At 37.5% G+C, this 15,410-nt stretch overlaps 1 protein-coding gene across 1 annotated transcript in view; it reads left to right on the top strand.

Annotated features, from left to right (window-relative positions):
- The first annotated feature begins 1,000 nt into the window (after positions 1 to 1,000).
- Positions 1,001 to 15,410, top strand: part of spsb3a (splA/ryanodine receptor domain and SOCS box containing 3a) — a 21,276-nt gene continuing 6,866 nt past the window's right edge. The window contains 4 exon segments of the mRNA NM_001123008.1: positions 1,001 to 1,148; positions 5,449 to 5,595; positions 7,617 to 7,794; positions 10,229 to 10,416. Of these exon segments, the coding sequence (NP_001116480.1) occupies positions 5,470 to 5,595; positions 7,617 to 7,794; positions 10,229 to 10,416 (492 nt within the window). The 5' untranslated portion in view covers positions 1,001 to 1,148; positions 5,449 to 5,469.

Here is a 15,410-nt window from a genome sequence, read left to right as displayed (position 1 = left end):
GAAAACTCAGTAAAAATGGTCAAAATTCTTGATGTTACCAATTAATGGGGAAAGTAGTCAAAGCTATCAGTTATGTTTATCCCTGTGTCACCTTAAAGTGATAAACATTCATTTTCTTTTCGGCTTAGTACCTTTATTAATCAAGGGTCGCCACAGCAGAATGAACCGTCAACTTATCCAGCATATGTTTTACACAGCGGATGCCCTTCCACTTGCAACCCAGTGCTAGGAAGACTCCCCTTCTATGTAATATTAAAATGAGCACCAATTCTGTAATAAAGTTGTAAGGAAAATTATGATATATTAAACGCTTAGTGGTCTTTTATTTTACTTTGAAACAAAATATAACTGCTGGTTGATATTCAGGAATTGAATACAAATTTCAAGCAAGCTATCTACAGCAGATTGTTCCAGAACACAGCAGAAAATCCATAAATAGTCCATTAAACTGATCAGTGGGAGATTACCACAGCAGAACATCAAGATAATCCAGTTAATTAATAACAGGGTGGCACGGTGGCTCAGTGGTTCGAGTCCTGGCTGGGTCAGTTAGCATTTCTGTGTGGAGTTTCCATGTTCTCCCCGTGTTGGCGTGAGGTTTTTTAGGTGAATTGTGAATGAGTGTGTTTGGCTGTTTCTCAGTACTGCGATGCAACTGGAAGGGCATCCGCCGTGTAAAGCATATGCTGAATGAGTTGGCGGTTCATTCCGCTGTGGCGACCCCAGGTGAATAAAGAGACTAAGCCGAAGGAAAATGAGTAAGTAATCATGAAATGTTAACATCTGCATCTGGATACTATCGCTACTCTCGCCTGGATGGGGAAGCCTGAACGTCAGAAAGGAGTTCAGCCTTCAAGTCCATCCTTCAAGGCTTCTGATTGACAGCTGTGTAGATCTGTAGCCACGCGAGCTGTAAAATAAACCACGCCCACTTAAGATTCTCAACCAATGGAGTTTAATATAAGAAGGCGGGACTTACTAAAGCATTGTTTACGTCTGTCGTGAAAGTAGGTCACAGGAAAGTGTGACAGTTAGCTGGTGGACAGAATCCGATTGCTTTTTGCAGATCCACACATTATTACAGTGCCACAATATAACCTGTAGGTGTACGAGGCTTTAACGGTCGCGGTGGTATCCCTGAAAGACGGGTAAGTTTGCTTGTGTTTGTCCTAGAGAATGTAGCAGTTAGGATGCAGCGCCTGCTAAGCCTCCGTTAGCACCAGGATCAGATACATGCAAAAGCCTGTTGCACTAACTTACTATTTGCAATGTATATCGATACTATGTTAAAATACAATTAATATTAGTTGGTAGTAACGTGATTGAAAGATAATTTATTTTCTATAAGCGAAAAAGCCTGCAGACTTGCAAGGTGCCTGGCTCTCGATGACTTTCTGCGAGGCCTAACGAGAGAAAATGCTATAGTTTTATTTCCTGGAATCTATCTTTAGGAACTACGAGACTTGTCATATGGTTGTCAAATGACTGTTTATGCAGAGTGGATGCACAGGGATGTTGTTGACAATTAAAGTAGCCGTGTTGTCGTCTAGTGTTTACATGTCATGTCGCGCGCGAAATATTAGGGAAGTTTAGCTTCACGAGAGCAGTGCACGCGCAACGCGTTGAGGATATTAAACTCGTTATTTTGACATTATAAAGTAATTCGACGCTTTAATAAAGGTGCACATGTGGAAAACGTGTTTGGCTAAATATATTTTATGACACAGTTTAACACTTACAGTGGTATTTAAATGTTATTTAATTGGAAATAGCAGTGAAGTGCATTGTGAATGGGAAATAACATATTTATCATGTGTCTCAAAGAGAGAGTTCAACCAAAAATGAAAAGTTCCTCAGCATTTCTAAACGTCTCTGAATTTCTTTCGTCTGTTGACAAAACATGACATTCTGAAGAATGTTGGGGAAGAAACATCTATTAACTTGCATAATAGAAACTAAACCATGGAAGTCAATGACTCTTTATTTTCCAACATTCTTCTGTATATCTTCAGTTGTGTTAAACAGAAATAAGAAACTCAAACAAGTTTGAAACAAATGGAGGATGAGTAAATGATGACAGAATTTAAATTTTTAGGTGAACAATCTCTTTGAAAGCACAAGTGTATGATTGTTTTCAGGAACATATCTGAAAACCAGTAGTACAGCGTTATAAATTTAGTTGACTTTTGTACTTAGATTATCCCAAATGTTTTGAAGAATATTTAAATCCAGATTAATAAACAATTTTAAATAGTGAGACAGATACTAATGTTTTACAGAAAACAGGGAAACACCAAAGATTCGGCCGGTATAAGTTTCTGATGGTATGATAACCTTGGATTAAAATATCATGGTTTCACGGTATTGTGGTTACTACTGTAAAATATGCTCTTTTTAAATGTCTGGGTAAAAAACAAACCCCCTTCCCGAACACCATATATTTTATTTTAATATTCAAAATATATTGAAACGGTTAATATGTCAGGCTAAATAATTAAATTAAATCATTGACTTCTCCTGTCTTCATTCGTTTCAAAAACACTAATTTCTTTACAACTTGAAAAGGCATGTTTGGAGAGCTTTCTTTTTTGTGGATATAAAGTAAAGCCACTGCACTGAAGCTCATGCTGGATGTGATTTGTTTTTCAGATGTTTACTGAATTTTGAGGTGATCAGTAGCTTTTGATATGAAGGCTTCTTTTCTGCTGGAGATACTGTTGCCTTTAAAACCTTAATACGTAGTCATAAAAAAACATGTTAAAAATTACAAATAACTTTGTAATACAAGGAACTGTATAATAGGAAGTTTAAAGGTTTTAAAACCTTGACTTTTCAAAACTGTGGTAAACCTTAAAGGGTCATGACACCCCCACTTTCGGTTCAGGTCTACCTCAGAATTTTTTCAAAAGATGCATCATAATGGGCGTGGAGCTCTGCGAGCAAATGGCAGGAGTGGGCGTGGCCAGCAGGGGAGAAGGAGGGGAGCGAACAACTGTTGTCAGTTGAGATGCAAGATTTTATAGTTTACAAACTTAAAATGCAAAGAAATAAACAGTAATTTAATGCCCTGTTACATTTGTTATTCATAATTTCATATACAGATAACCACAATTTATATCATTATAAAGATAATCGTGTTCATATAAACACTATAAATAAGGACTTTTCCCTCAATCCCTGGGTCTGAATCATAGGTCTGAATGAAGACTCAGTGCAGCAGGTCTCTTGCCCTGTCTATTTTAACCTTTAGCCCTGTTGGTAATCTAGAGGATTTAGGTGAACACAGCAGCATGGCGATGTGTCTAAATGTGAACGAACTCCTGATAAAAGACAACGTCCGGCATTCTCCAATTCTTGTACTGCTCTCCCGACAAAAATGCTTGCTGCACACAAACAGCTTTGCTGTATCGGCCCTGACAGCATCACGGGGGAAAACATGCAACAAACCCCGTGGATCATGAAAACAAACACATACAACCCTTCATGAACAGCTAAATACTGTGTGCCCTAGGTCCGTGTCTCTCAGTTTGGCGCTGGCAGGGCTGCCTTCCTTTGGAAAGCACGTGCAGTCATGAATAATTAAGCAGCAGGCTCTTCTCATAGTATAAGAAAACTCCACTATGAATAATAATGAGAAACTGATGCATCATCTTTGCAATTGCAGTTTTGTGATACTTTGCTGATTTTGATCCCGCCCCAAAAATCATTTTAAACCCGGAAGATGAAATTAGCTGATTAAAAATCTCCAAATTATCCAGTTTTCTCTCCTATTAAAGCTGACAGGTGCTAACATTGTCTGAACTGATGCTCAACAAACACAAATCTGTTAAAATCTCAAAAAAAGTACTCGAGGGTTTCGTGAACCTTTAAAACCAGTTACCATCTCATGCCTAGTTGTGTGTGTTTTATTAGACCGCACATTGGAATGTTATAACAGAACCCTAAAATGCACTTAGTCTGATAAAACAGCTCTGCTTCTTCTCTACTTGATCATAAAGATTTGAACAGGAAGCAGTGGACTGTGGCATAATAAAAGCTCTGCTGTTTTTTAGGCTGCGTAACACAATTTCTTCAGCGCTCTTGTTTCACTTTGACAGCTTTCAGCTAGGGGTGTCAAAATGAATTGTTTCTTTGATGCACCGCGACGCAGATGTGGACAATTCGGTATCTGTTCAGTAATAATCATAACCGGTTTTTATGTACTGATGTCATTTATCACATATGCGTTATACAGCGGTAGCTTACTATGGCGAGTGAGGAGGCCGCGAGTAATTAAAACACTACAACTACTTAGGAAGCAGATAACTGTGCACAATTCACTACTTGTGAGTTTGCTGGACAATCTTTCACTGACAGGGAAGTACATCAAAACTTTACTTTACTTCATTGTCCACTAGTGGAAATTCATCTTTGGCCTTACCACACAAACAGATCAACATTCACATAACACACATCACAGAAAGGAAAGCTAGGAAAAAAATGAACGGTGAAACTCTCTCTCATTCTCTGTGGCCCCTTTGACCTGTTAGCTTCGTGAGGTAACGTTTTATCTCCTCTCTCGGTTGTTACAACAATAGTGTTATCTGTAGATCCAGACATGAGGGTGTCTTTAGAGCGAGTTTTCTTCACCGCGTCAACGTCTATAATGGATCCGCTAATCGCTGTAGCTGTTTAACATCATCGTTTGCTGAACAGCACCAGAGCTGTGCTGACCATTAGAGCCAATCCCAGCCATTTCTGTTGAGTGCGTGATCAATCGCAGGCATTTAAGATCTCCCTCAACACCACTCAAATCGAAAGCGGGATAACATTTAGTTTTTTGTTTGCTGTAAATGCTCATGTTGTTCTGTGCTTGTACTTGAGTTTTGTTTGATACATTCAGAAAGAGTGTTTTATTTGAGCAGGTTCAATAAAACTGCAGTTCATATATTTGAATGCTTGTATTAGAGGACAAAATTGTATTACAAGTAATATCTAAATGTAAATATTTTTAAATTGTAAATTCTAATACAAGAATTATTGTGTTTTTAAAGTAAAATATCAAATTGTTTATGGAAACCATCGTCAAAGCACCATGATGAACTCGAGATATCGAATTAAACCAAATGAATAGCCTGATAATCATAACTGAACCGAACTGTGAGACCAGTGTATGTTCACACCCGTACTTTCAGCCTTACTCTACTTCATACTACCATGATAATTAGTGTTGAATACTTCTACTCCTACATAAGCATGATGTCTGCAGGAGTCCTGTAGGATTCAACACTCAATCATGGCATCATTAAATTTACCTTGTTTGTTTTGATTATGCACCTTCTAGTGGAAAAAAGTCACATACTGTGTCTTTTAATGCTTTCACGTATATTTTTACTTTGATAATGCGTTTCATGTAGTGTGACTTATTCTTTTGCTATAGAACGAAGAGCTGTTGTGTCTGGTTGACAGGTGCGGAGGCTCCAGGTTGGCATGTCAAGGCGGAGCAGAAACAGCAGGGCGTGGAGGTACGTGTGGAGTGGAATAAGACGGGATGCAGATGCAAGAGCGCTGGTGCTTGCCTCCGAGAGTGACGAGTGGAGCTACGATCGACAGCAGGTGGGTGAAGATGATGTGCAGATGCCATCAAATAGAGCTGAAAATTTAATTGCACTTGCTATAACATTGCTGTTTTCAGTCACGTGGTGATTGACGAGCGAAATTCAGATGGAGGGCAGGAAGTTAAAAACTGAAAGGGAGACCTAGAGGAAAGCATTTAAACCATATTACAAAGGAGATGTAAATAGAAAATAAGCACATATGTTGGGCATGATCCGAATTTCATGAAGAGGCAGAGTTTTCTACTGAACTAAAATATATTTATCTGTCATTAGCCCCTTTCACACATACAGACCTTTCCGGAAAATTGCCGGCAATTTTCCGGAAAGGTTGTATGTGTGAACAGGTCCTTTTTGAAAATACCGGTAAATTCGTTCTGGCTATTTTCCGGAAAGAGAAGTTGTAACATTACCGGTAATTTGCCGTAATTTTATCCCCCTACTTGGATGGATCTTACTTATTATTGGAAAATGATTAAACTGGGTATTGATTCAGAATTACAAACTTTCTTTTTGATACTTGATTTGATTTAGTGAACTTCGATTGAACACAAATGATGTGTGAATGCAGAAGGAAGATTCCCGTAATAAGCGCGTGCACGTCTAGAACGTGCTGACGTGAGACGTCTGCTTTAGCCAATCACAACAGTCAGACGCATTTACGTCCGCGCGGTTTGTGAGGATAAAAGCCTTTGAATATTTTTCCAGACACATTTAACTGCTAGAAGTTAGTCAGATCACGTTTATATGTTCTTCTTAATGACAACTGTGTAAATAATCATCGATGAGATGCTTATGATAAGCCGTTGTTTGTTTACCTTCAAGCTTTGCGTGTGCCTGTGAAACACGCACATATTATAAACATCTCGACATGCGAAAGTGATCCTGCGAAAGTTGTTCACAATACTGATCATCCACAGAGTTTGTAATTTAGTCAAATGTTTACAAATACAAGCGCAGCCGTTTAAAGCTCATTTGTGGTGAATAATGTCAGAATTTACCGGTATTTTGGAATGGATGTGTGAATGCTCTTTTCCGAAAAATTTCCATAACGTTCTCGCCTGTGTGAACAGCGCTTTTTTCAATATACCGGTAAAGTCTTTCCGGAAATTTTCCAGATATTTACCGGTATCACTGTGTGAAAGGGGCTATTGAGGCAGTAGATACTGTATAATTATGTTACATGAAAAATACCATAGTAAATGCCATAGTGTTTGGAAGCATACTATAGATAATTACTTGAATTAAACTGTTGTAGTAATTATATTGTTGCTGTGGTACGACACAACTGTAGTAATAAACTCAGTGTTTCCTCTAGGATTTTTCCAGCTGTGGTGGCAGGCCTTGATTTAGCTGACGAAATGGATAAACTGTAACTAATAAAATTAAACTAATATAAAGGTAGAGTAATTATGTTTGTTTTTATTTTGTGTAGCCAGGTATTATCTATCATTGAAAGATGATAATTAATTACATGCGCTAATATTTTGTGTCAGTTCAAATGTCTTGTAAATACCCCCAGTAACGCTCCAGGGTTTTTCCAGTAAGTGCCCTATGACCAGGGCCAGTCGGGATCTGCGGACGTTTTTTGCTATTTCTGCGGAGAATTTTGGTAAAAATCTGCGAATTTCTGCGGAATTATTTTTAACCTTAATATATTAAATAAAAAGTAATAAATTACTGAATAAATTCAGATTTACACATTTACTCAAGCAAATAAAAATTTATAATGGGCTAGAAATCTGCGGAATTCTGCAGAAAATCTCCGGAATTTTGCGCACGCAGATTCCGTGTGGGCCTACCTTTGACAAAGGCAAAACATTATTCTATAGTATATCTTTTAAACCTTCAATTAAATTAATTAATTGATTAATGAAGTAATTTAAAAATGATATGTGTATGTGTGTTAATAATACAATGCAGTATAAAAAATAATGATGCATATTTATTACATTAAATTTTAGTTAATTTTAGCTCACAGTGCATTAAATAATATTAACAAGCACACCTTTTGTCCTGCAGTACAGTGACTCTGATTCTGAAGCCGAGTATCCTGCCATTGTTCCGGCGGTCCCCAGTGCGGTGCCGGTGACTGGAGAGTCCTACTGCAGCTGTGATTCACAGATGGAGCTCAGCTGTAACCCGCGCCTCAGAGGTTACACACACTTACGGGACTGCCACTGTGGAGAAGATGACCAAGGTGAGCCTGTGTGCCGCATCACTGCTTTTATCCCCCTACTTGGATGGATCTTACTTATTATTGGAAAATGATTAAACTGGGTATTGATTCAGAATTACAAACTTTCTTTTTGATACTTGATTTGATTTAGTGAACTTCGATTGAACACAAATGATATTGATATGTCTACAAATGAACAATAGACACAGTATTTCAGGTGCACAGCTACATTAAAACAGCTCAGATGCATGGAGTGTGTAGCCATAATATGAAACATAAAAACAGCATTAGGAGCCTCGTATATTAAACGTACATATGATATATGTATAGATTCAAAACGGATCAAATGAAGTCTTCATCAGGGGCACTGAGTTTTTTGTTTGTTTTTTGATTAAAATGGGAGATTTTCAAACTTTATATACCTTTTAACTTGCATTGTAACTACCACGTTGACCTTTTGTGCATGGGTTATCATCAAACAAAGAAACGCAAAATTTGCTTAGATGGGTGTCATGAACACAGTTGAACTAGTAAAAACAAGTGATGTAAGGGTATTGTCTCAGATTTTTTTTATTTTAGACTTGACTGACTGCTCACATGAACATTCGCCTAGATGGACAGTGCAGTCCTTTTTTTGACACAGTTTATTTGACCTTTCAAGCCAAAATGTAACCCTCCTGGGAAACCTAATTTCTTTCTCAAATATTATCCAACTGATGTTTAACAGAGCAAGGGTTTTTTCACAGCATTTCCTTATACTTTTTCTCATGAAAAAAGTTTAACTTGACTTTTAGTTTGACTGGAATAAAAATTAAAATCTGAAAAATGAGGTCAATATTATTTAGAAATAAATGTTTTGATTTCGATTACAACATCTGTTGTCCAATGACTTGCCTAATTAACCTAGTTAAGCATTTTAGCATTTTATTTGCACTTTAAGCTGAATACTAGTATCTTGCAAACTAACTAGTAAAATACACTCACCGGCCATACATAGATGCACCTTGCTAGTACAGGGTTTGACCCCATTTTGCCTTCTGAATTGCCTTATCCCTCGTGGCATAGATTCAGCAAGGTACTGGAAATGTTCCTCCGAGATTTTGCTCCATATTGAATTGATAGCATCACGCAGTTGCTGCAGATTTGTCGTCTACACGTCCATGTTGTGAATCTCCCATTTTACCACATTCCGAAGGTGCTCAGATTGAGATCTGGTGACTGTTGAGGCCATTTGAGTGCAGTGAACTCATTGTCATGTTTAAGAAACCAGTTTGAGATGATTCACGCTTTATGACATAGTGCATAATACTGCTGGAAGTAGCCATCAGAAGATGGGTACACAGTGGTCATAAAGGGATGGACATGGTCAGCAACAATACTCGGGTAGGCTGTGGCGTTGACACAATGAGCCCAAAGTGTGCTAAGAAAATATCCCCCACACTATTACACCACCACCAGCCTGAACCATTGATACAAGGCAGGATGGAATCATGCTTTCATGTTGTTGATGTCAAATTTTGACCCTACCATCCGAATGTCACAGCAGAAATCGAGACTCATCAGACCAGGCAACGTTCCAATCTTCTGTTGTTTAATTTTGGTGAGCCTGTGTGAATTGTAGCCTCAGTTTTCTGTTCTTAGCTGACAAGAGTGCCACCCGGTGTAATCTTCTGCTGCTGTAGCCCATCCTCCTCAAGGTTGGACGTGTTGTGCTTTCAGAGATGCTCTATTGCACACCTTTGTTGTAACGAGTGATTATTTGGGTTACTATTGCCTTTCTATCAGCTGTAACCAGTCTGGCCATTCTCCTCTGACCTCTGGCATCAACAAGGTATTTTTGCCCTCAGAACTGCCGCTCACTGGATATTTTCTCTTTTTTAGGCCATTTTCTGTAAACCCTAGAGATGGTCGTGCGTGAAAATCCCAGTAGATCAGCAGTTTCTGAAATACTCGAACCAGCCCGTCTGGCCCAACAACCATGCCACATTCAAAGTCACTTAAATCACCTTTCATTCCCATTCTGATGCTCGGTTTGAACTGCAGCAGATCGTCTTGACCATGTCTACATGCCTAAATGCATTGAGTTGCTGCCATGTGATTGGCTAATTAGAAATTTGCAAAAACGAGCAGTTATACAGGTGTACTTAATAAAGTGGCCGGTGAGTGTATTATGTACTGTCTTTTTGGGAAAGACAAAGGAAATTAGTTAATAGAAATTATTTAATAAAACTATCATGTTTAAATATCTGTTGAAAAAATCCTTTTAGTTAAACAGCACTTAACAGATATAAACTCCTGTAATGCAGAATATTTTTATATTGAATCATCCACTTTTCTATACATTAATAATAATAATAATAATAATAATAATAATAATAATAATAAAAGATGAATTGAAAAATAAATGTATTTGCCCAGCAGCAGTAATGGTGTGCTGTGATTGGCTGTTTGGCAGATTTTGACTGGGTGTGGGACGAGGGCAGCCGGTCGTCTGCGACGCTGCTGAGCTGTGAGAACAGGAAAGTGAGCTTCCACTCAGAATACAGCTGTGGGACGGCGGCCATCCGTGGCTCCAGAGAGCTCTCAGAGGGACAACACTTCTGGGAGATTAAAATGACTTCTCCTGTCTACGGCACAGACATGGTGAGAGACCAAAGTGCAGAATCTGTCCTTTTGTTCTGGTATACGCTGTCAGTATTGTAATGGTAAATAGTAGGATTTCTTGAGCATCTATCTGAAAAGGGGTGATGATAAATCTAGAGATATTGAAGAGAACGTTTAAACCCAAAAACTTTCCTTCTGAAGTTAATGGTTGCTTTTTTCAACATTCTTCAGAATATCTTCCTTTGTGTTCAAGTTAATGAAGAAATTTGGTAACCCTTTAAAATAACAGTTTATTAGATAATGTATTTACTAACATAAACAAGCAATTAGTAAAATATTTACTATGGCATTTTCATCAATGTTAGTTTGTTACTAGTTGTAAGTTATCGTTAGCCATTGTAAGTAATTCATTCATTCATTCTTTACTGTAAGACTTGAGATTCCACAAATACTTTGATGTCTTTGACAATTGGAATATGACAGAGACAATCGGCTCCACAACTCACCAGGTGGGAATGCGGAAAACTAGCTCCCCTCCTTTCCTCTATTTACATTTGAAACATCTCCCGAAACACCCCTTGGTCTCTCAGCCACTTTTCACTCTACTCGCACAGAATGGTCATTTCAAAATATGAATGTTCTATATCAATCCAAGTCACTTTGTTTATGTTTGATATCATTTGAAATGTCTCAGTGCGACTAGTACAATGGTCTCATTCCCTCAGAAATAGACAATCAAAACAATAGATATATAACTTCAAGTATCTGTTGAACCACTGTGAAGGGTGTGCCTTTCCTATAGGCAGAATGTCTTCCACTATATGCAAATGACTTTTGTTAATCGACACACCCCTTTACTCAAGGGGATTCTTGGATTGACTACTTAAGGGAAAATTTCTAAATGTTGGACGCGATTCTGTTATCCAGATCAGCCCATAGCCTGGAACTTCATGTTTCATGTTATGTATATTTTGAAGTCAGGTATGCACCTTTTAATCTTGGATTTATCTTTTGTATTTTATAGTGATCGTTTATAAATTGACTGAATGAATTGGCTTAATACACATTTACCTGACTTATAAATTGTAATGTTTTGAATTATTCAAACAGAGTTCATGTTATTATCTCTAGTAGATTACCTTAAGTCCATAGCACTTCAAGCCCCTGTACAGGTTAGTATCAGACTAAAACACGGTAGACGGAGCAGCGTGGCACGCCATACAATGTTCTAGGAGCTCCGACTAACACATTGGCAATAATTCATGTATACTTAGACTGTAAAAGGCTATCCAAGGGGATAGACCTTCATCTCTAAACTTATAATACTAATCGTATGGGGATTACTCAAAGTATTAATCGGTTAAGTAAAATGGTCAGCTTAATTCTATAGTAATGATCATTATATGACTAAATAGCTTTGTTTGATTTAGTAGATAGCAGATCTATGAGGGCCGCACAAAAAATATCCTAATCTGAGTAAGTAGGGTTCTGCCTTTTCAGGATAGCGGTTAATCGCCACTGTTTAGTGACCAAGACTGACATGCTTGTGCTTAGGAGATAGTATACTCTGCCGGTACAAGACTTAGGATGTTACAGGAATCCAAATAAACGAGAATATCTAAAATATTATATATTATGATAGATTAATATATATAATTTTATAATATATAAAATAACGAAGAGATTATTCAATCATCAACTAAAGTAATATTAAAAGAAACAAAATACTCTTATCAATGTTTTATAAATGGAGTCAAATAAAACGAGGATAAATATATTAATATTCTTAACCAGCTCGTACTAAAATTGTAGTCAGATATGAGTTAAATTTAAAGTAAATCAACATTGTGCACTGACCGAACATGCAGTGAACCTTCATCCACCAGTACACACCGGCATTGGACTAACTGGCTGGAACTTACAATTCATTCCTTTCTGGCTTAATCCCTTTATTAATCCGGGGTTGCCACAGTGGAATGAACCACCAACTTATCCAGCATGTTTTACACAGCGGATGCCCTTCTAGCCACAACTGATCTCTGCGAAACCTCCTTACACACTCTTCACACTCCTACACTACGGACAATTTAGCCTACCCAATTCACCTGTACCGCAAGTCTTTGCTCTGTGGGGGAAACCGGAGCACCCGGGGAAAACCCATGCGAACACAGGGAGAACATGCAAACTCCACACAGAAACGCCAACTGACCCAGCCGAGGCTCGAACCAGCAACCTTCTTGCTGTGAGGCGACAGCACTACCTACTTCGCCATCGTGTCACCCATTATTCATACTTAGTTAATGTTATTAAATGCATTAACTAACTTAAGGGCCATCATTCTAAAGTGTTACAGAGTTTACTGCAGTGCAAGGAAATGGTTAGGAAATGTTCTTTTTTTTAGAGAGCTTTAGCTTTGAGTAACATGACTGATTCAGCAATCTGAAGCACATTTGTCAGTTTGCAGCTACTCAGAATGAAACTTGCTGAATCAGTGGAGTTTCATAAATGTGAGACACATTGCAGTTGGTTCTTAAAAATGTGAAGACTACAGTCAAGAAATATACACTTTTATTCAGCAAAGAGGCATAAATGATTGATGAGTGACCATTAACTCCATGTCCCAACAACACAACGTGACAAGCAATTTGTCTGTCTGCACCAAAAGCATTTAAATACCTGCATTTAAATACCTGCCACTGCGCCTACAATGAATTGGTAAAGATTTTAAATCTAATTAAGACGCATTAACAAACCTCTTTAACATTATTAATAGGCTACTGAGTGACTTATGTTGAATTGAGTCACAGTTCTGGCTTTTATTTTTAAGATCTGAGGTGAACTATGCAGCTGCTTTCAGTAGTGTGGCAAGACATGTTATGTAAAATGCTGTTTAAACTCACATTGGGAGCAGTTAACACTGAATAAAGCACATAATCAGTACCTGAGGTGATCTTTGTCGTAGTAGTTTATGCTGTTGTTCTGTTGCGATGTTGCAGAAATAGAAAGCATTTCTAAAATGGATATTTTGCCTGTCAAGGTCGCAGATGGTAAGACAAAAACTCCTTTTAACATGAAAAAGAGACCGTTTATCAAGTGCTGCGTTGCATGTTGTTAAGACGCAGTGTAGAATTACATTTAAAATAGAATCTTTTCAGACATTAAGTCATCTTAAACACTGATTATAGAATGCACCAAATCACTTTATTACAATTTTTTCAAAAGAATCATGTGACCATGAAACCTGTTGTATAAATAAACTAATTAATTTACTGGTGTATGTAAAACATATTTAAATAGAAAACATTTAAAGGGACAGTTCACCCAAAAAATGAACAAATATCTCACAATTCACTCACACTCAGATGGTTCTAAGCTTGAATGAATTTCTTTCTTCTGTTGATCACAAGAATAAGAAGAATGCTGGAAAAGAGCAGCCATTGACTTTCATTGTAGAAACAAAAATACTGTAAAAGTCAATGGCTGTTTTTTAGTATTCTTCAGTATATCCTACTTTCTTTTCAACAGAAGAAACTTAATATTAACATTTATATACTATTATATAATAATTTTGAATATTATTACACTAAATGTTTTACAAGTTATTGAATTAAAGGTGCTGTATGTAAGTTTTAATGTATAGCATAAACATACGCTAATATGTTTTCAGATATTTCAGAAACATGCCAAGTGAACACTCCTGTTTATCTGAAAAACAATGCTGAAGTCAGACATTCTGCTTTGAAAATGTGTTTTCCGTGCTGGAACGCTTTCTTTGTTTTGGTTATTTTAATCTGCTCAACGCCACTTTAGCCATTTAAATTTCAGCACCCTGGGTTGCCTTGGTGGAAAACTGCGCATTCCATTCATTTATTCAGAAAGGCTCTCAAAGCATGCATCCGTGACCGAATGTGACCTCCAGTGGCGGGTAGCAGACTCCGAAATAAGGCCGATTCAGTTCCACAGTTCAGGTTACATTGTAACTCCATGTCCTAACAACACGCTACACGAGGAGATTTGCAGTGATGAGCAATTTGGCTGTTTGCACCAGACGAAACACGACAGAAATTTAAAAACAGCCATACAGAAGCACAAAATATGCACTCACTCACGAAATGGTAAAGTTTATAATCCATTTAATACATATTAAACATATTAACATTATTAAATGTACATTCTGAATCACTTGTATGTGTTTAGTTGTGACGTTCAATTTTCAATGGTTCATTTTATTTTCATGATCTGCTGCTGCTTTCGGTGATATGGCAATAAATATCATGTAAAATGCCATTTTTTTAACTCACATAATTAGCATTTAACACTGAATAAACCACATGAGGTTGACCTGAGGTGATCATTGTCAGTTTTCTGTGTTCAGCTGAGAGAAATAGAAGCTGTTTCTACAATATCAATTTCAGGTGTTTATTATAACAAAAACTCCTTTTAATATGGAGAATATTCCCTCTATTGGGTACCGTTGCCTTTATTTAGAACACTGTTTAAATCAGCCAGGTCCTTAATCTGGCAACCTGCGCTTGCGTTTGATTTGATTCAGGAGTGCAATACCTAGTTCAACCACTGGGTGTCAAACTTACATACTGCACCCTTAATTAATCAGTCTTTGGTGATAAACTACTCTATGTTTATACTTCATGTTATATCTCACCCAAACATGAAAATTTACTAGTGAGCTACCCTCTATCTTTTTTCCCTTCAGCAGAACATTAAAGAATTTAGCTGTAATCATGGTTCTTGGCAGTTCATAAAATTCAAGTCTAATATTACTGGCACTTTCAGAGTCAAAAAACACAAGTTAACACTCATGACTCTTGAAGATTCATTGCAGACCTGTAAAGTGAAACAGTCAGTCTGTAAAATTCATTCATTCATTTATTTTCCTTTCTTAACAGGGGTCCCCACAGCGGAATGAACCGCCAACTTATCCAGCATATGTTTTACACAGTAAATGCCCTTCCAGCTGCAACCCAGTATTACGGAACACCCATACACACACACACACACACACACACACACAC

The sequence above is a fragment of the Danio rerio genome, chromosome 3 (assembly GCF_052040795.2).
Source record: "Danio rerio strain M-AB ecotype USA chromosome 3, GRCz13ab, whole genome shotgun sequence".
Taxonomy (NCBI): domain Eukaryota; kingdom Metazoa; phylum Chordata; class Actinopteri; order Cypriniformes; family Danionidae; genus Danio; species Danio rerio.
This window is presented reverse-complemented; position numbering and strand designations above follow the sequence as displayed.